The sequence below is a fragment of the Triturus cristatus genome, chromosome 4_1, assembly GCF_964204655.1.
Source record: "Triturus cristatus chromosome 4_1, aTriCri1.1, whole genome shotgun sequence".
Lineage (NCBI taxonomy): Eukaryota > Metazoa > Chordata > Amphibia > Caudata > Salamandridae > Triturus > Triturus cristatus.
In genome coordinates, this window is record NC_140585.1 from 1,224,434,441 (window position 1) to 1,224,461,811 (window position 27,371).

At 46.8% G+C, this 27,371-nt stretch overlaps 1 protein-coding gene across 1 annotated transcript in view; it reads right to left on the reverse strand.

Annotated features, from left to right (window-relative positions):
- The window catches only part of LOC146856451 (zinc finger E-box-binding homeobox 2-like), a 510,780-nt gene that overhangs the window by 62,063 nt on the left and 421,346 nt on the right, over positions 1-27,371 (reverse strand). Inside the window, exons 6-7 of the mRNA XM_085654619.1 lie at positions 22,328-23,763; positions 9,044-9,221 (exon numbers count right to left, since the gene is read on the reverse strand). Of these exons, the coding sequence (XP_085510745.1) occupies positions 9,044-9,221; positions 22,328-23,763 (1,614 nt within the window). The remainder of the gene's footprint in view (positions 1-9,043; positions 9,222-22,327; positions 23,764-27,371) is intronic.

The following is a 27,371-nucleotide window of genomic DNA, read 5'->3' on the forward strand; positions in this document are numbered from 1 at the left end:
CGCGGTCGCCTTTGCCCTCTTTGCTCCACACGATCCACTGCAGTCTTCCCTCCGGGGGGCGGAGTCTCGTTCCTCCAGTCCTAACTCGTATCCCAACGTCACAGTGAGAGAAGACACCCAAGCAACTATGGAGTACACTTACTAGATGCATCAGTTTACTTTTAGGGCTGTGCGTTTGGGGTCGTGGGCAATCTTGAAAGGAACTGATGTCAACACGCTGGAGTGGCGCCTATGTTTTTTGCCCCTATCCTTATTGAAATGTTTGAGATGATACAAACACAAATAGCCACCCCAAGTGATAAACCAAGAAAGAAAGTCATTGATTGCATCAGCACAGCTGGAGCAGATGTCACTCATACAGCATCAAAATACAGTAGATCAATAGTAGAACATCATTGTAAACATGGGATGTCGAAAAAGAACAAGAGAAAACAGTAAACCAACAAACATCATAAAGCCTACTTCTGAGAGCCTGTTGCAGTGTCTTCGGTGTGTGGAAAACGATGTGCCCGTCCTCGTGGGATGGACATTGTCATGCTTCCTGGATGAGAATGCAATGATCTGCCAGATGGCGGTGACTACAATCCCAAGTCAGAGCCAGAGTCGCGTCACTCTGAAAAGCATGTAACAAGCCATTCCAATCAGTGGCTATAGCACTATGACAAAGGTCCGCGACTCCTCTCTATGTAATACAACTGATTCTGCTGCGGCCCATTCCACCACTGTTGCCTGCCATAGTGCCAGTCCAGGAAGTGGCACCTATATAGGCTCCGCACGCCATTTCAGGAGCAGAGTGTTGCTGGTGTGGAGCTACACAGTGCCACCTAACGACGCGCAGAGGTACTGCTCAAAAGTTTCCAGATCCAGTCTAACACCTGGGGAACATTCAAAAGGTGAGGAATCCGTGGCTAGATAGAATCTTTACCGGAAAGAGCATCTGAAGGCAAGTAACTTGTTCATCACAGCTAGAACCCCACAATATGCACATAATCCATTATAAAGGATATGGACAGAAATAGGCTGATGTACATTTTAAAGGCAAAATTGCTCTAAAAATCAGGTTATGATGAAAAACGTGATCTACCCATAAAAAAATCCCTTAACAATCAGTTAAAGTAAACAAAAGTGTGCATTCGTCCTAATAGCCTCCTTAAAAAAGGCTGTATCTTTGGTTATTTATGCCAATTTTTCTGTCTACCAAAGATAAGAAGGTCAAACGTTGAGATTGAGTAATCAACTCTTTAACCATCTCTGATGAGTGTGCCAGAAGTGAACAATTGTGCGTTGAATAAATCTTGCAAATGGATAAATGAGTACGATGTTCTTAGTCAAGACATAATGATGTATTCTCCAACACTTGTCTAATCTTATGCTTCCTAATAAGGGCTAGCAGTCATATACTTGTTGCTTTTACCAAAAAAGGGTAAACAATGCGGACGAACGAGAACGCATTTTTTTATCTCATTGAAACAAGGGTAAAAAACAAAATACTCTATAACACAAGCATCTCATTGTTTGTGTTTCCAGAGAGATAATCCCCAGTTTAATCAAAAATACAAAGCCCTCACTTATGGATGAAATAATATTTACAGGTGTGGATCCAGATTAGACTTAATTTTACGATGGGTCCAACCCTTCCTAGACAATCTCATTCTCTGCCCACATCTTCAAAACCAATATCCTAATATTCGATTTTGAAATTCAGTCAACTGTGTGCCATACGCGATCCATACCCTAAAGCTTACTGAAGATCCCTTATGTCATCATCAGAATAGTTTATTTCAATCATAAAAGATCATTAAAACAGGCACATGCCATTTTCCAGCAATGGGTAGGACCCTGGCTGGATCTTTTCACCACTGCTGAGAATGCGCACTGTCAAAGCTTTTGGGCGCTGGAGTTTCCAAGAAGTCTTTCTCTCTCTCTCTGAGATGCATTTGGGATAGAGTGAAGAACAGGACTCCTGTATGCCTTCCCACTGCTACCTCTCCTGTCGTGCATTTTGAAGAAGTTCAGGAACCACCGAGCCCAAGTCATCCAAGTGGCTCCTAGACTGAACCAGGAAAGTGTTATGCTATTTGTATTTTTAAAGTGCCTTATGACCCACAAGGCCATCCTGGCACTAAGCAGTTTTGTGTGCCTAGCCCTGCCTATGGTAGGTTGATTAATTGAAAACCCAGGTCCTCAGCTTCTTGCAAAATTCAAGAAGAAAGGAAGAGGCTCTGATGTGGAGTCAGAGGTTGTTCCATGCTTTAGGAACGATGTAAGAGATGACCTGTCCTCCTGATCTGGTCCTGTGTATGTGTACAATGTGTGTTAATAGGAGTCATGCGGAGTCGAAGTGTCAGAGCTGTTGGTGGAAGGAGATGCAAATGTTCAAGCAGGTAAAACCTAAGTTCTATAGTGCCTTGCGTGTGAGGAGTTTGAATTGAGGTTGCTTGTATATCGGGAGTCAGTGTGGTTCCCTGAGGTGTGGTGTGATGTGAGGTTTGCGTGGGAGGTGGAGGATGAGTTTGGCTGCCAAGTTCTGGATGGTTTGTGGTCTTCTAATGAGTTTTTTGGTGGTCCTGGTATGGATGGGTGTTACCATAGTACAACTTGCTGGTGACTAGGGCATGAGTGAAATTTTTTCTCGTGTTCCTTGGGGTGCGATGCGAGTTCGGCCAGCAATTAGTTGGAGTCCCATGGCGAGGTGGTCTTGCCAAAGAAGCACTACTTCTGACTTGATTGATGTTGAGCTTGAGACAGTTGGCTTTCATCCAGTTAGCAACTTCGGTAATGCAGGCAATGAACTTGTTTCTTGTGCAGGGGTGTTCTCCGAGAGGGAGAGTATGAGTTGCGTGTCATCTACATGGGAGAGGATGTTGCGGTCATGTGTGCGGATGACGTTGGCCAGAGGGATCAGGCATGTGATGAAGAGGGTGGGACTGAGTGATGAACCTTGAGGCACTCTGCAGATGTGTGAGCAGGTTTCCGATTAGTAAAGTGCCAGGCTGACAAGCTTGTGTTAATAAGGATCAGATCCAGTGGAGAGTGGGTCCTTGGATGGCAGTCTTATGCAGGCACCCGATGAGGATGGGGTGTGAGACCATATTAAATGCTGCATAGAGATCCAGGAGAACGAAGGCTGCTGTGTCTCCTCTGTTAACGATCATGCAGGTGTTGTCTCTTGTGGTTAATGGCTATGAGTGCTGAAATGGTTTTCCAGCTGCAGCTGACGATTCCAGTGGTGAGGTCTGTGATGGTGCGGGATGGGTATGCTGAAACTAACAAAGGTGTGGTCTGTCCAGGTCATAGTTACTAGCCTATCAAATGTGATGTTGCTGATTAAGGAGAAAATCGGGTCCAACAGGTGTCTGGTTGTGTGAGTGCGTTTGGTAATGTGCTTGGTGATACTAAGATTTCCGAGGTTTTCTAGATGGGCTGTAGAGTTTGGGTCAGTGCAGTTTTGTAGGTGAAAGTTAAGGTCTTTGAGGAGGATGAAGGTGCTGGCTAAGATGATTTGGGGTGTGTCAGAGTCCCTGATGTCACTGATTAAATTGGTGTGAGGTCCTAATGGTCTGTATATGAGGGTTCCAACCAGGGAGAAGTTGGCTGCGATGCATATCTTGAACTTGAGGTGTTCCATGTAGCTGGTGGGGTGTCAGTGTTAGTGGTGCAGTTGATAGTCTTTTTTATTATGATGGTGACTCCACTTCCAGGCTGGTGCTGGCAGTCTTGCCTAACGATCTTGTAGCCGGCAGGGATGGCTGTTGTGATGTCCGGTACCAAAGTCGGGTTTAGCCATGTTTCGGTAAGAATGAGCAGGCCCGAGCGCGGTTGACAGTATGTCTCATATCTCTGTGGCATGTTTGGTGAGCAAGCCGGTGTTGAGGAGCATGCATGCGAGTGTGGTGTGTTTGGTTGGTATTTGGTATACGTGAGCATGAATGAGTGGCTGGTTTATGTAAGTGAGCGAGCAGGGTGCTGTTGATGTGGGAATGGTGGGTATAGGGTGCGGGAGAACTTGCAGGAGACACATGTGAATGCTCTTTCTGTGTTATGTGGTGCGGTGTTTGAGCATTGCGGCTTGCAGCGGCCAGGGTTAAGAGTATGTAGGAGTGCAGCAGGGTATCGGTGGGTAGGGGGAGGGACAGGGTTCCTGGCACTGGGCATGGTCCAGGTGTGGATGAGTGCAGATGGGCTTGCCTTTGGTGTTCCTTCAGAGCGCCAGCTGCAGCCGCCATTAAATAGGTCCTGGGATGCCTCTTTCCGTGTAGATAGATGATGAGAAATCCAGTGATGTCACTTCCTGTACAGGTGGGCAATGGGAAATTAAGTCCTCTTGCTTGGCTTTTTCTTTTAAAGTAGGTTTTGGCAAGAAACCAGTGATGTCACTTCCTGTGCAGATGGATGATGGGAAATCCAGTGATGTCAGTTTATGTGCACATGGGCAACAGGAAATGATGTACTCTTGCTTGGCGTCTTCTTTTAAAGACGGTTTTGGCGGTAAACCAGTGATGTCACTTTCTGTGCAGATTGATGATGGGAATCTAGTGATGTCGCTTCCTGTTCAGATTGATGTTGGGAAATTCAGTGACGTCACTTTCTGGACAGATGGGTGATGGAAAATCGTGACGTCACTTCCTGTGCAGATGGCAATGGGAAAAAATTGCATCTTCTGGGTCTCAGCCTCTGCCCTCCAATCTGGCTGCCCCTTCGGGAGGATCTTCTGTCACAGCAGCAGGGGAGAGTCTTGCACCTAGGCCTGCACAACCTGCACCTCCATACATGGAGACTGAGATACAGCAGATGATCTCCTTTGATTTCTCTTCTACGTTTGTTGATGTAGTCGTGGCTGCCAGCGTCCTTCCACAAAATCAGTTTATGCTCAGCACTGGGATAAGTTTGTGGCTTGGTGCAAAACCCCCCAGATGTACCTGTTGCAAGCCAGTCAGATGTCTAGCTTGTTTTGTCTTTTGACCAGTAAGGACTTGTAGTGGGTACTGGTAAAGGTTAGTTGTTGGTCCTCTTAGCCTTTTTACATTTGTTGGACAAGCAATTCTTATTCAAATCCCCTGCTGTGATGCGTTTTCTTAAAGGTTTGCAACATATGTTTTTCCTTTGTGATGCTTTGTGTGGAACTTAAATTTGGTTCTCACTTTCCTAACTCTCCTAACACTTTCCTTTTTAAAAAAGTAATGATTTTATTATGCATTTTTATAAAATAGCACTTCTATTAAAACTAAAGATTTTCTCCTAACACTTTCCTGTGTACACCTTTTGAACCAATGCAGTTATCCATTGCGCCTCATGATTTAATATTTTTTCTAGTTTCGATATTATCAGCATATCATGTAAGTAAGCTTCAGACTCTCTCGGTCCAGCCACCTATATCATCTTTTTTCTAGGCAAGTTGGTGTTAAGAACTTGCGCTTCGTTCCTTCTAAAGTTAGTGACGTCTACCTTGTTGGACAAGTCATCAATCTGCTAACCTCCTTTGCTCTGCCTCTTCCCTTGAAAGAGGAGTAGAGACTCGCCTGCTTGACCCCAGGAGGGTGCTGAGCATTTACATTGATTGTATCAAGGAACATTGGGTAGATGATCAGCTCTTTGTGGGGTTTCTGGGGCAAAGAAAGGCAATTCAGTGCAGGAATGGGCCATTTTATAATTGATAGTCCTCTGAATTTAGATCTGCTACAGTTTGGCTGGGTAACAGCATCCAGAAGGCTGATATTTCTCAGACTGCCTTGTGGCCATCAGTGCATGTGTTCACAAAGCACTATTGCCTTGACAGTCGGGTCCACTGGAATGAGTATTTTGCTTATTGAGTACTCTAGGACATTTTTATCTGAATCATTCCATTTCACGGACTCACCACTTTGGGAGATAGCTCTTTGGTATCTGTTAACAAGGTGAGTAATCTGCAGTTAAATGTATCCATCAGAAGTACAAGTTACCTCCAGTAGCATTCTTTTTAATGGATACTCTAGCTAACTGCAGATTGCTCACCATCTTCCTACCTCGCTGTTCTGTGGAATAGTCTCCTTTTTCATCTATAAAGTCCCCAATTTAGGAATCTGCACACTGGTCCTTCCACTCTGAAGGTGGGCTCTGCGTCTGAGGGCCCTAACAAGTGTCTGAAAGAAGTTAACATCAGAAGGCATGGATGGCGCTACTGGTCACCTTTCGAGGAGAGCGAAGTGGGCACAGAGTCATACTCAAACACCTCCGAGCACTCAATAATCCATGTTGAAAAAGTTCCAAAAATTAGAATCATCAGTTGATAAGATTCATCCACTGTTTTGGTGGACGCCACCAGTTTGAACGAAGATTGGAGTTACCGTGGGGCACGTACTCGTGTTCCGATTTTGCATGGGAATTTGGAGAGCTTTTATTACGATGAGGAGTAGTACAGTTGGCCTATGTTAAGACCGGACCGGAGGAAATCCACGTGGAAACTGAGTTATGTTTTTGATTGTTCTTGAGAATTATCTGCTGATTTACTTAAGTGGAATGAAATAAGAAGGAAGTAACTTGGGAACTCCTTAAGCAAATGAGGAGTGTATAAGGGTTCATTTACTGGAGACCGGATTGGATGGATAATATTTCTTCTTTTTGTGGACTTGAAGGAGCGCTAAGAATTGCTATTTCAGCCCTGAAGAAGTTGTGAGTCTGATATGACTTTATGAAACACGTGTCGGCTGCGCTTGTATTGAACTGCTGTCCTGATGAATAAACAGTGGATGAATCTTATCAACTGATGATTCTAATTTTTGGAACTTTTTCAACATGGATTATTGAGTGCTCGGAGGTGTTTGAGTATAGATCTGGACCACCTTGGTTGTCCTATTGGGGTTGTGGGAACCAATCCCTTCCTCCTGAGCACCATTTTTGGACTTGGACATTGTTGACTGTTGACCTACATCTGCTGAGCGCTTGAAATAACTGTTTTCCCAATTTGTTGAATTTATTGGGCACAGAGTCACACTGGAACACAGTTTCCAAATCCAGTCTGGCGCCTGGCATATTCACAAGGAGAGGAATCCGCAATTAGATAGAGTATCCGCCAGAAAAAACATTACTGGAGGTAAGTAACTTGTTCTAAATGATGCAACATGGTTTGCAATACAATACACCAAGAGACATTGCAGAATATTTGCATAGTCTCTAGCAGGGTCTCTAACCTTGTCTATATTAAGAGCTACCTTCCTATGTTCAATGAAAATCATCCCCGGCTACTAATGTTACTAGTGTTGTAATTGTTACCCCAACAGACAAGATCACATTAGTGGCCACCAAGTTCAAGATTACCAACAATGATCACCTTGGTGGATCATGCAGGACTGCCAGCTTTATCAATTTGGAATCCTTGTACATGGGTAATATATAAAGGCCATAGCTGCAACGTTACTGGCACACAGGTAATAATATTAGTAAGATGTCTCCACAGTGTCACACAATTTATCTCTCAAATATATGCTTTAACTATATTTTGGAAATGTAATTTCAAACATCAGCTTATGAGTTCAGAAAATATACATTCATCATTCTGACCACTAACTTTTCAACTTTCATATACATACACTAATTTAACCTAACAAAGGTATCTAATTTAGTAGGCTGGGAGGCACACAGGAGAGCTACTTACGGGAAGCTGGAGATCTACCAGTAGCTCGCGAGCTACTCGTTGTAGAAGCCTGGTCCATAGTAAGACTCCTCATAAGATTATTCCAGTCAGTCTCAATGTCATAAAAGCCCTTACAAGTTATATTGCAAAACACCAGTGGCAAATTTAAAGTCATCAGACAAGCCATATCCACTAATCATTTCTCAATACCCACTGACCACAAACCTGATCAACAGAATTTCCTCGGAGGAACCCAATTAAGTGCTGTGTCTACCCTAAGCATGCCTCTTTAGTAAATTTATTTAACACTTCAATGTTTTTCAGTACGGGTTTACTATCACTGCACTCTCCACGTAGTTGGTGATTATAGACGAGGCTATTTTAAGTACATTGAGAATTTGTTCTATGGGCAAAATGTACGTTTTTACCAAATCGTACTCTCAGCCAGGTGTCCTACATACAAGGATCAATTTGCTTCAGAAGATGACATTTTTCTGTGGAAGTGTGAGATAATTTGCAAATATTTTTATGTGAAAGATTAAACGCATTATTTCCCAACTATAAAAAGTTATAGCAACCATAGAGTGGGCAGTTGAGATAGAGAGAAAGGGCTCAATAGAATTAGAAAATTTAGACTAGACTCTTCCTGTAAGATAAAATGTGCCTGCTAAGCATACAGCTAACATTTTCTATGAGTTAAAGAGAAGTATATTTTCTTCCTAACTTTCTGATTATGATTGGAGTCATAGAAAAGTAACATTCCGCTCGATCACCTCGACACCCAACAGACCCTGCTTCATTGCAGGCTGTTGTTACCTACATTGGCGTAACACAAAATGATACCCCCCCCCCCCACACACACACACAGAATATGCTAAGGGGCCCATCAGTCTTCAATATTTTACAGCTATTCATAGATCTTGGTAGGAATGGAAACCCTTTGTAGGGTGGGGGCCCCCGGCGGTGCAGAGGCTGCAGGGGTCTGTGCTACGACCCTGGTTGTAGTTTCTAAGCGCAGGCTAAATTTGTGCTGGTGCAAATTTGCACAGAAAAACAGTTTTTTAGCTTCATTGTTTGCAATCGAAAGAACAGAATAATGTCATAATCAGAGGCAGTATGAAAAATGTAAGCAAGATAACTGTAAGTAACAGTGACGGTAAAGTGAAATGATATTCCCCTCTGCAGAATGTTAAGAGGGGACCCTGAGTCTCCTATATCACACAGATATTCATTGGCCTTGGGGCAAAAAGGGGCCAGGCCTAAGTATTTTGGGGGCCTCCGAAAAGGTGGCGAGGGGAAGGCTGCACGCAGGGGCTTGCATTTCGCCTCTGGTGACGGTGCACAATATTAAAGCTATGTAGACCTGCTTTTTGCCGTACAGAGCCGGCAAGTAACGGGCGCTCCTTTATATCTTGACCCTACACCCATGCTTACCTGTGTGCTCATACTTGTGGCGCAGCAGGGAGCTACTCTTCTGGAAGGTTTTGTCGCAGATATCACACGCGTAGAGTCCCTCTTCGGTCTTCTTTAGCCGCTTTCTCATCGGGCTTGACTCACCGTCCTCAGTGTCCTCCCCTGGAGAGGGCTGCTCAGCAAGGCTGAAGAACTCTCCCTTAGTGAAAAGAAACGTTGGAGTAAGCCTTTGCTGTGAAAACTCGTTCAAAATTGCATTGGACTATGTAGAAGACCGGTGAAAGTTCGCTGTTAAGATGATTACTGTCTTTTATGCTGTTTGCAGTCATGAAGCATCTCTGCCTCCCTATCTCTTTTTGTAGCACTCAGTATCTCATGGTTGTAAAAGGGACTCTTGTCTGTCCGACCCAACTGGGGAACTCAAAAAGGCAGCAGAAAAGTTACTCATCTTACAGCACCTGGACAACTCGCAGAAAAAAACATAAATGTTCTGGGGCGGTGCCCAAGAATGGAGACCCTGTTCCATTTTAGTTCTAGGTCAAATTGGACAAAAAACAGACCCAGGCCTAGTCCTTGTCAGACTCTACAACAACCATTGGTGATTATCTAACAAACTTTTTCTACTAAATGCATTATCTGTTAGAGTATTCTAGCCACAAATTCCTTACCTTAGAATTATCCCCCTGCATCTGACTGGATCTGAACATTTTCAAGCATTACTGCTGCGTGCTGGTAGTTGGCGTAGTTTGTCTCTTTGTCAGTGTTGTATGTGCCAGAAGTCTATATAGGTATGCGGTACCTATGTAGGTGCCACCTTGGCATGCTAACGTCAGTTCTTTCCATTCCTTTCCACACCAGATAGCACAGATCCATGAAAAACTACCTATCAGTCACTTTTTGACTGACTTATTTCAACTTTTTGTCGACCACTTTTTTTGAGAAATTCTTTTCTCCAGTATTGGGGTGTCTTTCATAGATTCACATGCTTGAATATTCCCCGTCGTCGGAGTGGGAGTCCCACGGTAAATAATATAGCAAAATATACAGTCATAATATATATATATATACATATACATAAGTAATCATATAAAAACAGAGATATAAGTAAGTGATAACATCAAGAATGTCCCTATATGAAATCTCCATAGAGATACATGGAAAGAGAAAAAAGACATTCGCAGTCTATCTCTGTCATTATGTTAGTCCAAACTACGGCCAATCAGGCGCCAGCTCCTCTCTAGAACCTTCTCCTCAGAGCTCCTCACCTCAGATTTTCTACCGCACGTCGTGTGAAAGGGAGTCTCCCTGAGCTCTGCTCAGTTTTGTTCTCTTCAGCATGTCTTCAAGTAAGAAGTCTTTGTTTAGACCTTGTTCTTCTTGTGGAAAGCTACGTTTATTCTCAGAAGATCCACACAGTAAGTGTATTTACTGTCTTTACCCAGACCATGAAGTGGCTAAATGTAAGTTCTGTAGAACTTTTTCTACAAAAACTCTGAAAGACAGGGAAGGCCGTCTCTTGTTGTGGCTCCAGAGACTTAAGGATAAAGATGAAGTGGTTTCTGAAGTAGAAAGCCTTACTTCTGGCCGTTCCCACACAGCCTCTAAGCGCAGTAGTATACAAGATTTACCTTCTCCTTTTCTGAAAAAGAAGAAAATGTCTTTGACTATGACATCTGCCACTTCTTCTTCCTTGACTACTGCTTTGTCGCCCACGATACATAGTTCTCAGGCTGCTGAGGCTTCCACTTCCCAGTTTTCAGGGAAAAAACTGGCCTCATCGTCGACGAAGCTTCCGACGATGAAATCTGCAATTTCCTGCACGTCGACGGTGACTCTGACGACGACGACAGCATCAACATCTTCGTAGACGGTTCCGTCGACGTTGTCGACGTCGACGATGATAATCAGTACCATCAAGACTGTATCATCTATATTACCTATTGCATCGTCGTCGACGAAGAAGGAAAAAATCTCGTCGACATTGACTTCGTCGTCGTCGAAGGTTGTGAAATCGTCCTCATCGACGATTACGTCGTCGATTGACCCGTCGACGAGTGTCCCGTCGACGAAGAAGAAGAAAACCTCGTCGTCGTTTTTGTCGACGACGACTCCGTCGACGAAGGTCCCGTCGACGATGGTTCCGTCGACGAAGATCCCGTCGGCGAAGGTCCCGTCGACGATGGTTCCGCCGACGCCAATTCCATCGACTATGGTTCCGTCGACGATAGTCCCGTCGACGATGGTTCCGTTGACAAGTCCGTCTACAAAGATGTCCTCAGTACCTTCTATGTCTCCGATACCGTCGACGGCAGTCTCTTCGGTGAAAATAAAGATTAAAAGGACGACTTCTGCTCAGAGGTCCTTAAAAGATCAAATTTCTTCCACGTCTACAGTACCTACTTCGTCTTTTGCCGCTGCTCCTTTGGTACCATTGCCACCAAGTTCTCGACCAGATATGTCGGGTGAAGTTATATTGTTGGAGGATTCCCACCTTCCTTCTCCATTGTTTGCCACGGATTCTGATCAAGATTCAGAAGAAGGTTTACCTGAATCGTTTGGGACGGCACGCAGTCCCTCAGATTTAATAATAAAGTGCCAAGAGGATAGTAGTGAAGATGAGGAACAATTTTATCACAAAGAAATTCCTACAGAAAGGCAAACTGCGACGCTACCACTGTCCCTGATAACAAATCTTCAACTCATGTTGGACGATTATAATAGACGGTTTCCTTTATCACCACAAGAATCTGTGGTCCCGCCTCCTCCAGTGGTGCCAACAACTATATCGGAACCGGTGCCAGCTCCAATTCAATCTGTGGTAACACCTTCACTACCGCTGCAACATTCTTCAACTCGGGCAGTACCTTCTCATGTTACTGAAGAAGAAGAAGAAATTCCTCAAGACAGAGAGGATGGTGAGATTCTCGATTATGGTGGCGATGATGATGATGATGGTATGGCGGAGTGGGATGATTATCATGCTCAAACACCATCTCCCTCTCCAGTGATACCTGGTGACTCACCACCGGTGGATATTGCCAGTTTTCACCAGTTAATGGATAGGGCAGCACAAAGATTCAAATTGACAACGGAACATAAGGAAGAGGATTGTTTCCTTTACGATTTCAAAAATCAGCCTTTTAAACAAACACATACAATCCCTATAATCGAATTTATTTGGGAGGAAGGCAAAAAGATTATGAAGACCCCAAATAGTCTTCCGGCACAGGTGCCCAGATTGGAAGAAAAGTACAAGTCGCCTTCGGGAGCGCCAGCGTGTCTTACTGGTCAAGCAAAGGCAGATTCTGTGGTGACACAGGCAGCGCAACGTCGGGCTAGAAACCCTGCGTCAACGATCACTGCACCACCTGATCGTGATGGACGTCGTTTGGACGCTATAGGGCGGAAATTTTCTTCAATGGCTTCCACCACTGTGAGAGCGGCTAATGCTCTAGCCATTTTAGGCCGTTACGACCGTCAAGTATGGGCGGATATATCAACGCTAGTTGACCAACTGCCGGAACCATCGAAGAGTGAAGCCCTAAAGCTACTCCAGGAGGGTGAGAGTACATCTGCAGAGATGATAGACTGTGCAGTTGATATCGCCTGTATGGGATTCCGTCAGCTTGCTGGAGCAGCGGTATTGCGCAGACAAGGTTGGTTGCGCTCAACATCCTTTCGTCAGGAAGTACAGGCAAAAATATTGGACAGGGCATATGACGGAGAGGCTTTGTTCGGAGATCATGTGGATGAAGCTCTCCAATCGATAAAGAAGGATACGGAGACTGCCCGCTCTCTGGGCACATTACAATTTCGGAAACAGTCCTTTCGGGGAGCACACGGACGCGGCACCTCCTCTAATTTTCGACGAGGAAGCAACCAGTATAGATCATATAACCAGGGTTCCAACCGTTATTCCTATAACCAACAGCAAACCTCTCGACAGCAATCTTCCAAGACTTACAGAGGGAAATCCTCTTATAGGGGTTCCACCCCTAAGAGACAATGACTTGTATCAGTCCCAGAAAATTGGAGGTCGAATCTCTCTGTACTCTTCTCAATGGTATTCCATAACAAGGGACCGTTGGGTTTTGGACATTGTAAAAAGAGGTCACACTTTAGAGTTCACCGAATTCCCTCCACCCACACCACCTACCGGACCACAACCGGCTCATATCAAGGAACTGTTACATCAAGTTCAACTTATGATAGACAAAGGAGCTATAGAGGTAGTTCCAAGATCTCAAAAAGGAAAAGGATTTTATTCCCGATTTTTTCTTATCACCGAAAAGAACGGGGAATGGAGGCCCATTCTAGATCTGAGGGCTCTCAACAGGTTTCTGAAGAAACAATCCTTTCGCATGTTGACGCTTGTAGAGATCTTGTGATTACTCTCACAAGGAGATTTCATGGCAACAATCGATCTCCAAGATGCATATTTTCATATCCCCAGACTACGACAACATCGGAAATTCCTTCGTTTTCGAGTGGGTCGGAAGGATTTCCAGTTCAAGGTACTACCATTCGGCCTACGCTCGGCCCCGCGAGTGTTTACAAAGGTGCTAGCCCCTGTCGTAGCGTTCCTACATCTCCAGGGTGTCCAGATCTTCCCATATCTGGACGACTGTCTCCTAAAATCACAATCGGAAGTGCAACTTCGACAGCACACACGTCTTTGCAAGGAGGTGTTTCGCGCCTTAGGGCTCTCCATAAATGCCACAAAGTCCCATCTACAGCCTTCTCATCACAAGGATTTTCTGGGAGCAACTTTGGAGACAGTGTCAGCAAGGGCACTTCTCTCCCAAGACCATCTTCAAAGGATTCTCCGTCTGGTCACCCTTATCAGATCAAAAAGATCAGTTTCTGTACGACTGTTAAAGTCATTTCTGGGAATGGCGTCATCATGCATTGCATTGATCCCTCATTGCAGGTTACGGACACGTCCCATCCAAGAAGAACTGGATGTTCAATGGCGTCAGGTTACGGGTTCTTTCAACGATCTCGTAACCGTCACAGATCGGATGAAGTCGGTGCTGAAGTGGTGGACACAACCGTTAAATCTAATGAAAGGCATTTCATTTCTGTCAATAGTACCAGACATGACAATAACAACAGACGCCTCTCTAGAAGGATGGGGTGCTCATTTGGAGGATCTATCAATCAAGGGAAAATGGACAATATGCCAAAAGCCTGGCACATCAACAGGTTGGAGCGCATGGCTATATTTCTGGCTCTCAAATCCTTTCTCCCTTTAATCCAAGGAGAATCAGTCCTAATACAGACAGACAACACAACCTGCATGCACTACATCAACAAGCAGGGCGGAACAAAATCTCCGAAACTGTCTCGACTAGCCCAGTCGATCTGGGATTGGTCTCTCAACCATCACATCACGATTGCAGCAGTTCATCTACCGGGGGTATCCAATATCCTAGCGGATTCCCTGAGCAGGTCCTCCTCCTCGACCCACGAATGGGAGTTACATCAGCCAACTCTAGAGATGATATTTCGACGATGGGGTCGTCCACAGCTGGATCTCTTTGCCACACCAGAGAACCGCAAATGCCGAGACTATGCAAGCTGGCATCCCCACCAAGGATCACGGGGCAATGCCCTTTTGATGAACTGGTACAATCTGTTTGCCTACGCTTTTCCTCCAATCCCACTCATACCTCGTGTCCTGTGGAAGATGCGGAGGCAACCTTGCCATCTACTTCTAATAGCCCCCCGTTGGCCTCGGCAAGCATGGTTCTCAGAGTTACTCCTAATGTCTCAATGCGAACCAATCCTTCTACATCCTCGTACAGATCTACTTACAATGAGCAAGGGGAAAATTTGTCATCCGAATCCCTCCTCACTGAGCTTATCAGCTTGGAACCTGAGCACTGTGAATTTGCCCATTTAGACATCCCACAGGACTGTAGAGACATCTTGGCTCAGGCGAGGGCTCCTTCTACGGTAAAAACGTACAAATTAAAGTGGAAAAGATTCTGCCACTGGTGTGCAGCTAATGGAGTTCATCCGTTTCACTCCACGCCACAACAATTGCTACCTTTCTTCTTGCATTTAGCTAACTCCGGATTGTCTCATGCAACCTTGAGGTTTTTTCTGGCGGCAATTTCCCGTTTCCGTCAAGATGGTTCGACGTCCCTTTGTTCTTCAAGGATTATCCAACAATTCTTCAAAGGGTTATTTCGTAAATTTCCTCCTGTTAGACGCCCACCTCCATTGTGGCATCTAAACATCGTATTGGCACAACTGATGAGGCCACCGTTTGAACCTATTCACAAGGTCGAGTTGAAGTATCTAACATGGAAGGTGGCTCTTCTTCTGGCACTAACGTCTTCACGTCGCGTCAGTGACATTCATGCATTTACCATAAATCCGCCTTTCCTACAGTTCAAACCAGATTCTGTAGTGTTGCGTACAAATCCAACTTTTTTGCCGAAGGTACCTTCAGACTTTCATATTAACGAACCAGTGATTTTGAAAACCTTCTTTGCTAATCCTCAAACTCCTGCAGAGATTGCATTCCCTGGATGTGAAACGATGTTTAAAGTTCTACATCAGCAGAACAGCTTCTTTACGGAAAACTGATCAACTCTTCATAGCTTATGGACGCTATCACAAGGGACGTCCAGTTGCAAAACCAACTATTGCACGTTGGGTTTCAGCAGCCATCGTCTTCTGCCATCAAAAGGCAAACAAGCCATTGCAGTCACCAGTGAGGGCCCACTCCACTAGAGCGATGTCTTCTTCAACCGCATTATTTGCTGGAATGCCTTTACATCAGATCTGCAGAGCAGCTACGTGGTCAAGCAGACATATGTTTACAAGACACTACTGCTTGGCAACTTTAAACGAGGAGGATGCTGCAGTTGGGCAGGCAGTGCTTCGCAATCTTTTTAAATAAGGTGAGCCTCTTCCTTCCCTCCTCCATATTGTTTCCATGTACCGTTGAAATAATGGTTTATTTACACTTGTATAGATATTCAGTAATATCATATATATAAGGATATTGATTGGCAGTACAACTGTTTAGTGCTGTTATGACTATGGAAGCAATGATAATTGTTACTGCTGGCTATTCTATATTCAAGCATGTGAATCTATGAAAGACACCCCAATACTGGAGAAGAACAATTGTTACTTACCTGTAAACAGGTGGTTCTCCAGTATTGGTGTCTTTCATAGATTCACATGCGACCCTCCCTCCTCCCTTCAGAGGCTCTCTTCTCCTCATACACTCTAAAGTCACTTTGGTGCTACGAATATCTGAGGTGAGGAGCTCTGAGGAGAAGGTTCTAGAGAGGAGCTGGCGCCTGATTGGCCGTAGTTTGGACTAACATAATGACAGAGATAGACTGCGAATGTCTTTTTTCTCTTTCCATGTATCTCTATGGAGATTTCATATAGGGACATTCTTGATGTTATCACTTACTTATATCTCTGTTTTTATATGATTACTTATGTATATGTATATATATATATATATTATGACTGTATATATTGCTATATTATTTACCGTGGGACTCCCACTCCGACGACGGGGAATATTCAAGCATGTGAATCTATAAAAGACACCAATACTGGAGAACCACCTGTTTACAGGTAAGTAACAATTGTTCTTCTCCTGGTGTGACAGGATATCCACCAAATCACGTCTGATTTCAACCCATGTGTTGTGCCTGTCCCAGGCAAATGTCTGTGACAGACACCCCGCTTGGTCTATCTATAGTGCCTCGAGAAAGACCATGACTCAAAGGCCTGCCAGAATTGCCTCGCCATGCACCCTAAGCCATGAAGGGAGCGCGCCCTTAAGCTCCTCGATGCCTGACATCGGGTGACCCAGTGACAATCAAGATCCTGGTCACTTGGAAGGTACTGGGATTGCTCACGGAGTCGCACCAGACGGTCATCGTCCTGGGCAAAGTCATCATAGGGTAAGTCACATTGAAAGAAGAAATCTAAGAAGCAAAAAAGGTCTTCCAACTTCTCTGTGTCTCTCTAAATCTGCAAACGAAGAGGGAGCCTCAACACTCTAGGCTCCACTCTTTTATGGAGCTCCACGCTTACCTGGTTTTCCCGAAGTGACCCCCGCCCAACTTAAAGAATTTTTTGAGGCCATGCATCTCATTTTTGGGTGGCCCGACCTCTCTGGAGCGCCTTTGGGCACCTAGGGTTTGGGAGGGACCCCTATTGGATTCCCGCCAGCGGTTACTCCCTCAGTGCAAGTTGGGCCCCTTGGATCTGGTGCTGGATCTGGAGTGGTTCTGCTTGCAAGATCTATACCTTCTCCGTCGCTCGTTCCTGTAGCGGCACCCAATCGACGACATCATCCCCATTGCCCTCAACTCTGACACGGAACAGGACCTGCGTCACAAGACATCGGTCCCGGCGCCGTCAGGACCCATATCTTCCAGGCCGCAGCCAGGGCCTTTTGTCTTGGACAGCCCTAGTACAGGGGATGAAGGGGAGAGCTATGGCGACTCTGATTAATATATCGTCATCTATTGGATGATACAAAGGACACCTGGTAAGATCTGGCGGTTGCCAGTGCATTAGACATCTCACCTGACACTGGCCTGGTCTCCCCTCTTATTGTGGCCATGGAGGAGAGAGCCCCTTTTGCCATGGTGGTGCATAGGGTGGCTGAGCTCGTTGACCTCTAATAACCCTCAGTGGCAGTCAAGACTAACGTCTTGACAGAGGTGCTTCTACAGGGTACTAACCTCTCGGAACCCGTGCTCCCCTTTAATGAAGCCGTCACTGATGTCCTCCTTGGGGCCTGATCCAAACCCTGTAAAGGGGCTCCTTTGCACAGGACGATTTCCCTCCGCCACTGCCCTGCTCCAGAAGACACCAGTTTACTCACCCAGCACTCCACCCCAGACAGTTTGGTGGTCTAGACCTCCACTTCCAGAATCAATCTTGGTGTGTTCCCTTCCCCTCCACCGGATAGAGAATGCTAGAGGTTGGATACCTGTGGAAATGAAATGTTCTCTTCCGCAGCCTAGCACTGTGGTTGGTGAACACTACATGCCTCTGGGGCCATTACTCCCATGTGATCTGGGATTCAAGTGCTGCCTATGGTCTCGGAGGAGGCCAAGCCATACTCGACGGGGACTATTGCAAATGGGAGAGACGTGGCAAAGTTCGCCATTCATTGTAGTCTGGACATGGCCGACTCACTGGGAAAATCAATTTCTTCATCAGTGGCCATTCAATGCCATTCTTGGCTGAGGACTGCTGGATTTTCTGGGGATGTCCAAGCATCGCTTATGGACATGCCCTTTGATGGCGCCCGTCTCTTCGGAGAGAAGGCGGAGTCAGCCCTAGAGCGCTTTAAGTGCTCCAGGGATCCGGCCAGGTCCTTGGGCCTCTCTATGGCCTCTCATCACCTCCAGTCTGCCATTCTCCCCTTTCGTGGCCACAGAAGGGGTTTTCAACTTTGTCAATACACTCCCAGCCACCACAGTCGGCAAACTTCCGAGTCTTTATGTGGTCGAGGACACTTTTGCCATGGACCACATGGAACAGGTAGTCAGAGTCTGGTACAGTCTACCACTCCCCCGGGAGCCGCAGCCTCCAAACCCCTTTAGTTTGCCCTCCTACCATTGTGGGCATCCAGTGGAAGGCAGGATAGGCCATCACCTTCTCAACTGGAGTTCAATAACATCAGGCTATTAGGTTCTACAAATTGTACAACGCAAAGAGGATACTCCATCCCCTTTGTGGCTACCCCTCCACCCATGCTACCCACATACGACCGATTGGCAGTAGACCACTTTTCCTTATTTCGCCAGGAAGTGGCAGCTCTCTTGGCCAAGGGAGCTATAGAGAGGAGGCCGGCATCAGAAATAGGTTGTGGTTACTATTCTCACTACTTTCTGGTGCCCAAGATGAACAGAGTACCTCATCCTTTATTTGACCTGCGCCTTCTCAATCTCTTCTTCAAGGAGGAGAAAATCAAAATGCTCACGCTCACTCAAATTCTGTCTGCCCTGGATCCGAGAGACTGGATGGTGGTGTTGGATTTGCAGAATGCATATTTCCCACCAGATTCCTACCCACAGATGTTAATTGGAGTTCATGGTGGGCCAGGAGCATTTTCACCAAGGTGATGATAGCGGTTACAGCACACATGTGGAAGTCTGGGGTTCCAGTCTTCCCCTACCTCGACGATTGGCTGCTGAAGGCGGGCTCTCTCCAGGCTGTTGTTTCCCACCTCCAGACTACAGAAAACCTCCTGCACTTGCTGGGGTTCACTATGAACATGCCGAAGTCACCTAACTCCCTTTCAAACCCTCCTTTCATCAGAGCTGTTGTGGACACAGTGCAGTTTCCGGCTTATCCTCCCTACCAGCTAGTCCAGGATATTCAGGTTATGATACTGATGTTTTAGCCTCTATCCTGGATTTCACTGAGACAGACTCTACCTCATAGCCTCCTGCATCCTGCTAGTGAAGCATGCCCACTGGCATATGTGGGCTGTACAGTGGGACAGGGTTCAGATTTCAGAGGGACCTGCAACTGATTTGCAGTAGTGGCTAACGAACCGTGATTCTGTCATGCCCTTCTCTGTTCCCCAGACAGAACTAACTGTAGTGACGGATGCGTCACTCCCGGGCTGGGGCAGCTAACTGAGGGAGGTGGAGATCAGAGGACTCTGGTCACCAGCAGAGTCCAGCCTACACATAAACTTGTTGGAGCTTTGGGTGATTCACTTAGCATTGAAGGGTTTTTACCCTCCATCAAGAGAAGACTAGTGCAGGTGTTGATAGACAACATCACCGCCATGTGGTACTGCAACAGACAGGGCAGGGTGGGGTCGTGGACCCTTTGTCATGAGGCTCTGCATCTCTGCACATGGCTGGAAAACCAGGGCATCTCCCTGGTGGATCAACAATTGGCAGGGCAGATGAACTCAGACGTCAATGCCTAGCACAAAGGATCATGAATCTCGTCTCCATTCGGAGTAGGTGCAAGATCACTTTCAAGAGTGGGGAGAGCCTTTGTTAGATCTGTTCGCCACCACTGAGAATGCACAAAGTCAGCAGTTCTACACGCTGGAGTTGCCAAGGCGGCTCTCGCTCTGAGATGCGTTTCCTCTCGAATGGAGCTCTGGCCTCCGGTGTGACTTTCCAGCAATGTTACGCCTGCCCAGAGTTCTCAAGAAGACCAGGAACGACCAGGCCCAAGTTATTCTTATGGCTCCAAAGTGGGGCTGGAGAGTCTGGCCTCCCAAGCTGTTGAGAATAAGCATCAATCCTACGGTCAAGCTACCTCTTCAAGAGGATCTTCAGTCACAGCAACAGGGAAGGGTCCTGCACCCGAACCTGCATACCCTCCGCCTTCATGCATGGCAATTGAGCGGCAACAGCTGACAGCCTTCGACCTTCCTCCCGAAGTCTGTGATGTTATTGTGGCTGTCAGGCATCCTTTCACCAATAAGGTATATGCCTGTTGCTGGGGCAGATTTGTGGCATGGTATGTATCCAGAAGTGTTGATCCCCTCTCTGCTCCTCTTTCTCAAGTATTATTATTTATTCTTTCTTTGGCCCAGCTTGAGTCTTCTCTGGGCACAGTTATGGGCTATATTTCAACCATCTCTGCATTTTTGCGGTTGCCGGTCAAACCTTCCCTATTTAAGTCACCTGTTGTGATGAGCTTTCTCAAAGGTTTGCAACACGTTTCCCCCCAAACCATTCATTATGCCCCAGTGGGATTTGAATCTGGTGCTCACTTTCCTGATGTGCGCACCATTTGAGCCATTGCACAACTTCCCTCTTTGGATATTGACCATCAAGACCGCTGTTCTAGTGGCCAATTGGACAAAAAATCGACCAGTAGGGCCAGCGAGTTGAGGGCATCTTTGGGTACATCTTTCATATGCTACCTTCTACCCTGATAAACTGGTTCTCCGGACTCGTGCCTCCTTCCTTCCGGATGTAGTCACTCCTTTTGATGTAGGCCAGACCATCAGCCTGTCTACCTTTTGTGCCCCACCTCATCCTTCTAAGGAAGAGGAGAGACTCCACTTCCTGGACCCAAAAAGAGCATTGTGGTTCTACCTCGATCATACAGAAGACTTCAGGATGGATGATCTACTCTTTGTAGGGTACGTCTGGGCAGAGAAAAGGAAGGATGTGCAGAAATGAACCAGTTCCCGATGGAGAGTGCTCAGCATAAAGATCTGCTGTACATTGGCCAAGAAACAACCACCTGAGGGTTTGTACTCTCATTCCACCTGAGCCAAAGCTGCGAACACTACATTGGCTCACAGAATTCCGGTCCTGGACATCTATCCGGCTGCAATGTGGGCTTATTTGCACACGTTTACTAAGCACTACTGCCTGGACAGTCAGGTCCGTCTGTAAGGGCATTTTGCACGTTCGGTCCTGCAGGACTTTCTGGTCTAAATTAGGTTCCGGGAGGTATTGCTTGGGTATCTATTCTAAGGTAAGCAACCTGCAGCTTACCTTATCTGGTAGAGACTCTATCTAGTCACAGATTCCTTATTAACTCTCCCATCCTCCCTGTTCTGCAACCTGATTAAAGGATGAGGGTTTTCCGTTCAAAATGGTAATAGAAATTCACACCAGTGATCAGTATTCATCGTGGTTCAGCGCTCTTGGCATGTAAAGTCGTGATATGAACTAATGTCAGCACGACGAGGTGGTGCTTATTTAGGTACCGCGTACAACACTTCCGGTGCTGACGCGAGCTGAACGATCCTAATAACCGGTGCACAGGGGTGCGGCTCAAAAATTCCTGGATCCAGTCTGATGTCTGATGCCTGGAGATAATTCTAAGGTAAGGAATCTGTGGCAAGATAGAGTCTTTAGCAGAAAAGTCGTTATTGAAGGTAAGTAACTTGTCCTGCTTGCTAACAAAACACCGTCTTTACACAATTTTTATAAATATTTTTCCAGCAGCATCTGCTTAACTGTTCTTTGCCAGGTGGTGCATAGCTCTCTGTACTGTCTCATTATTCATGCATTCACTTTTCTCATTGATAAATCCCTAAATATCCATTGTATATAAATGCACGTTACCTTTATTAGTTCTTGTTACTCACACTCATAAAATATGTTTGGCTAGCATTATTTTCGGTACTGCATACTTAAAATCTTAGGGTTGTTTCTTTCAATCTAGAGATTTGCAACCCATGATGCTCTGTAGAAAAACGAGTGTATTTGGATTTTCTACAATCCACACAACAAAAAAACGGTTCAAGCATAAAGATACAGGTCTTTCATTGGATTTCATTTTCCACAGGTAAGATTTCAGGGTCCTACTCACCAGCTGTCTGTATTTGTGCTGCAATGTGTTCGGAAGTATGTAGCCTGACTCTGCTCCATAGATGTAGGACATGTATGGTAGAAAATGGAGGCCTTGAAAGTTGGAGTTCATTTGCAGAATGGGGTATCGTTCCTGGAGCAGGTTATTTAAGGTGGTTGGTAGAAGACCAGGGAAGGTAGTAAACAGGGGCGGTGGATATAAGGAATCAGGCTTTAAATCTGATAAAGAGCCGGGTTTGTGGACTTTCGAGTCTTCCTGAGTGGGTAAGGATACCTGCTTATCGTGGTTTTGAGCTTGAAACCCTCGATTACTCCATGGGACCAGGGGTAATTCTTTGCAAAATCTGGGTAGAGAAAGATCCAGGGGCTCAGCCTGGGTCAAGTCAGAGGTAGAGCTGTTCAGGGTGGTTGGAAGGCCATATGAGGGCAGTTTGGGATTGTGGAGAGGCAATAGTGTGGTGTGATTATTGGCAAGCTTATGGTGGCCTATGGAGGTGGCTTGCAATTGCATCGCCGCACATTGCATCTCATGGTCTGGAGAACTTGCAGCATCCTGTGGTTTTGTCTCTTGATACAATTCCCTGAGGGAGAATTGGGATCGGGCACCTTGCCGGCCATGGTGGTGCCTTCCCACATCACCACCCTTTCTGCTGTGACTTTGAGCAGGACTTGGGCTGCAAGTTTTTGCTGTGCAGACTTTAGTTTGGTCCAAAACTTTGCATGGGTTCTTGCAGTCTTGCCTTTGGTGAAGAGCTTGATGGTCATCCATAGTGACAAATTCCTCCACTGTTGAGTTTCCATTAGACTTCGAGCATCTGAAGTCACCCAGAGAACACCGTATGGGTGAATGGTTTTCGGTGGTACCTTCACCGTGCTGGAGTTCCTTTGAGGCCAAGAAGGGTTCTGAAGGGTATTTATGCCTGTCGTCATTACTCTCCAATGGCTTAATTTCAAAGCCACATTTAAGATCTTGCATGATCTGAAAGTTAGTTCTCCGCCCATTGGAACTGTTTACATGGCCGAAAAGATAGTCCACTTTGTGGCCCAGGGAGGTGGCATGTGTTGCACCACTGAATCCCACTGGCAAGTTTGGCAATGTTTGGTGAAACTCATTCCAAGGAAAATCCACCCATCTCCTAGAAGGGCCTGAGTCAAAGCAGTGCATGGTTATGTTCTTGGCCTTGGAGTTGATGGGCTGTTCGTGATCGTGACCATGCTCATTCTGCTCTTTCTGGCTGTTGTGTCTGAGTCCAGGGCTTGTTAAAATGGACGATGCCCCAGGAGAGCGAGGTCTAGACGGTGAAGTAGGGGAAGAACCTTGGTGGGTGTTGCTAGCTTGTGCGGGTGCAAGGCATTTCTTGTTGTTGAGGTGGGAGCTGTAGGAGCCCGAGTGGGAGAACCTTTTCTTGCAGTGCGAGCATTCATAAGGCTTTTCTCCTATAAGAGACACAAATCCAACACGTTTGGTCAGTAACGTTGTCAACATCTTTATTTTAGCACACCAACAAAAATGTGCTAGTACTAAGTCATTTTCGAATGATTGCCTGCCTCAAGTAAATTAAATCATAGCTTTCATCTAAAGGTAATTAAACGGTGTACCTCCATCTATGAAATAATCTTCATATTGTAGACTGTAGATTGTGCGAAGTTAAACCATACAGGATAAGATATTCGTATTCTAGTTTATTTTCAAAGGTCGTTACGTGTTGACATACAAATAACAATCGCAACCACTGAAAATGCTGATTAAGGATAAAGTCAACTCTAGTTTTGTTTTGCACTCTTCAATTGCTTACTTTTCCACAAGATGTAGATTTTCGGACATTTTAATGTGACAAATATACCCGCCATAGGTACCCCAACCCAAACAGGATAATGCCTCATTGTAAAAGGGTAAAAGGCTCCACCTACAGTTAGTAAGGCTTTAGAGACAGAGGGGGGGGAGAGAGAATGAGCATGCATTCTGGCATGTATTACGCACATAAATCCACATTCACGAGTCCCTCTAATAATAGCAGGTCCTGCTGCCCCCTAGAATTACCAGTGTTTCGCATAATGGGTGCTCACTGAGCAGGCAAGGGGACAGATGCATTGAAATAGTGGCAATAGAATCAGAATGAAAGTAAAATACAGGTACTGTGGGCTGGTTTTTTTTTGACTGGGTGGCAGTACAGTGGAAGTAAACAAAAAAGATACAATATCAAAAAAGTGTGCAAAATGTAAATGATGCAATATTTGAAAAAAGAAGCAAACCCGAATCTAATCATGTCAAACGGTTTGCAAGAAGGAGCATTACAAATCGTTAATGTGCAATTTCAACATCGTAATATAGACAGGGGATGTGAGAAAGTGCCATCTTTCTTGCATGGTATGCCCCCACTTTTTGCTGAATTGCTGAATGTACTTTGACTGAGTGTGCCCTGGGCTCCTGCCAATCAGGTGCCCAGGGCCTATGTTCCTTCCCTAAAACACAAAACACAAATTGGCAAACCCTGGCCACATGTCAGCCCCTGGTAAATGGTACCCTAGGTACCCAGGGTTTTGTGACCAGGGAAGGCCTCTAAGGGCAGCAGCACTCATTGTGCCACCCTTAGAGGCCCTGTACCCTTACACACACACACTGCCCTTGCAGGCTGGGTGTCTGGGTACAAGACAAAACAAAGAGTCGACATGGCACACATCCCTGTGTGCCATGCCCACCACCTACACTGCCATGGCATATATCAGCCACCCCTCTAGCTGGATGCCCTATGCCAGTAGTGTGGGCACAGGAGCCCTGTGCCCCTTTAGTACCCAGGTCCATTCCTGGGCACTGCAAGTGCAGTGCTGCCATTTAAGAGCACATGGTGCTGAGAGCTTGTCAAACACGAACTCCACAGCACCATAATGGCAACACTGAAGACTGAGAAGTTTGGTATCAAACTTCTCAGCACATTAAACCCGCACTGATGCCAGTGTGGGATTTAATGTACCAAGCACCCCAGAGGGCATCTTAGAGATTCCCCCTAAAACCTAACCTTCAATCCACGTCTGTTCTGAGGCTGCCTAGGCTGCCACACAGCAGACATGTCGCTGGACCCCTGGGTAGGAGAGCCCCTGCTCTCCTGGGCCTGCAACAATGCACATCCTGGGCGAGGTGCTAAATCTCCTCCCCCAGGATGGGCAGGGAGAAGCTTCAAAGGCATGCCGCCTCTGTGAGCTTCCCCAGGCCACTGCAACCCCCCACTCTGGTGGGAAGCTGGGCCGGAAACCCCAAATAAGGACAGGGGATGTGCCAGCCTGCCAACCCCACCCCTCAGGTGGGGGAGGCGAGGTGAAGCACATCTCCGGGCTCTCGCCATCTTGAAGATGGGGAGCCCTGCCCAATCAGGACTAGGCTACTGCCCCCCTCCCACAGGAGAGAGGCAGGATAGGGGGTGTACCCACCCCAGGACAGTGACCCATTGGTCCCTGCCCTTCACCTACCTGTAACGCCCCTAAATCTAGTATTTAGGGGCACCCTGAACCTTCCTCCCTCAGATTCCAGATTCTGAAATCCGAAGAAGAGCTAGAAGAAAGAAGACCTGCCCTGCAGCTGCTAAGATTAGGAAGACACCAACTGCTTTGGCCCCAGCCCTACCGGCCTGTCGACCCTCAAACCTGCTCCTGCTCCAACCCGGCATCTCTTGTGGCCAGCAACTTCACAAACCCCGGAGGACCTGGCGACCTTTTGACTCTAAGCCCACTGGGACTCCCATGAGTAGAGGCTCTACTCAAAATCTACTTCTAATCCCTCGCAGCAGCCCGGAACCGCGAACCCAGCACTCTCTGCACCCGCCAAGCCTGGGATGTGCCGGAGTGAACAAAGACCACGAGGACGACCCCACGGCGACTGTGACCCCGAGGGCACCCAAGGACTTCCCTCGACGCTCCTGAAGAAGCCTGCAGCCTCAGAACCAGGTGCCCCCCCAACCGCGATCAACTGAGGGTAAGCTTTCCCGACACCAAAAGGCACACCTTCACCCGGCGCCCCGCGGCCCCCTGTGCCCAATCCCGGGGTACCTACCTATCCTCCAACTACCCAACTTACCTCTCGAAGTGGTGGTGGCACCCGAAGAATCTTCATCCCCGAGCTTGCAGTCTTTTTCTAAACCGGAGCTTTCCCATTGAAATCGATTGAGCGACCGAAGGCTCAAAAGCACCCTGCACCCAGCCGCCGAGTGGCCCTGACAGTGCAACCTCTACACCTAACTAGTTCCCCACTTGCCCTGAGTAAGTGACCAGGAGCCCTGCTCCCACAGCCGCGTGGCCTGCTAGTCAGCAGCCACCAACCAAGGCCCCCCTACCTCTCATAGGATAACATTGGGCCTAACTCTCTCTGCACCCGGCCGTCCCCGTGCCGCTGAGGGTGAACCAACTGTACCTACCTGACCCTGGGAGACCCCTGAGTTTATGCCCAGAACGTTAACTCTGCCAGTCGAGCAGCCGCGGTGCGTCCATTGGGGCGTAGGGGCGTAGCCCCACCAGCCCTGCTTGCCCCACTACACACGCGGTGCGTGCTGCTGTGTGCAATGAATTTGAATTGGTAGCTTCAAATGAAATCAATACCGGCCGGGAGTCGGGACATGAAGGGGGTGGGGCCGGGGGGCGAGCACTAAGGTTGAGTGACAGTTTCACCTCACCCACTGACTGACAGCGGCTCGCAATTTGCGCATGCTTGAGTTTGTTTCATGACCAGCACGAGCATGCGCATTCGCCGCACTCTCTGTCAGCCAGCCAGCCACTAGTTGTACTGAGAGGGAGGGGACCCGAGAGGTCGAGGGTTGCCTCATGCAGCAGCCCCCGTCTCTCGGTATGGGCGAGCCCTATCTGTGCTCTTTAGCCAATCCAGGGCAGGCGCTGCTAATGCAGCGTCTCTGGATTGGCTGAGACAGTCTCAGACACCGAGCGGCACTGTTGAAGGCGCCAACGGACCCGAGGTGGCGCGGACCAGGTAAGATTATTTTATTTACCCCCCTCCCCCGCGAACCCCCTCCCTCGCAACCCCCCCCAACCTCCACCCCCAA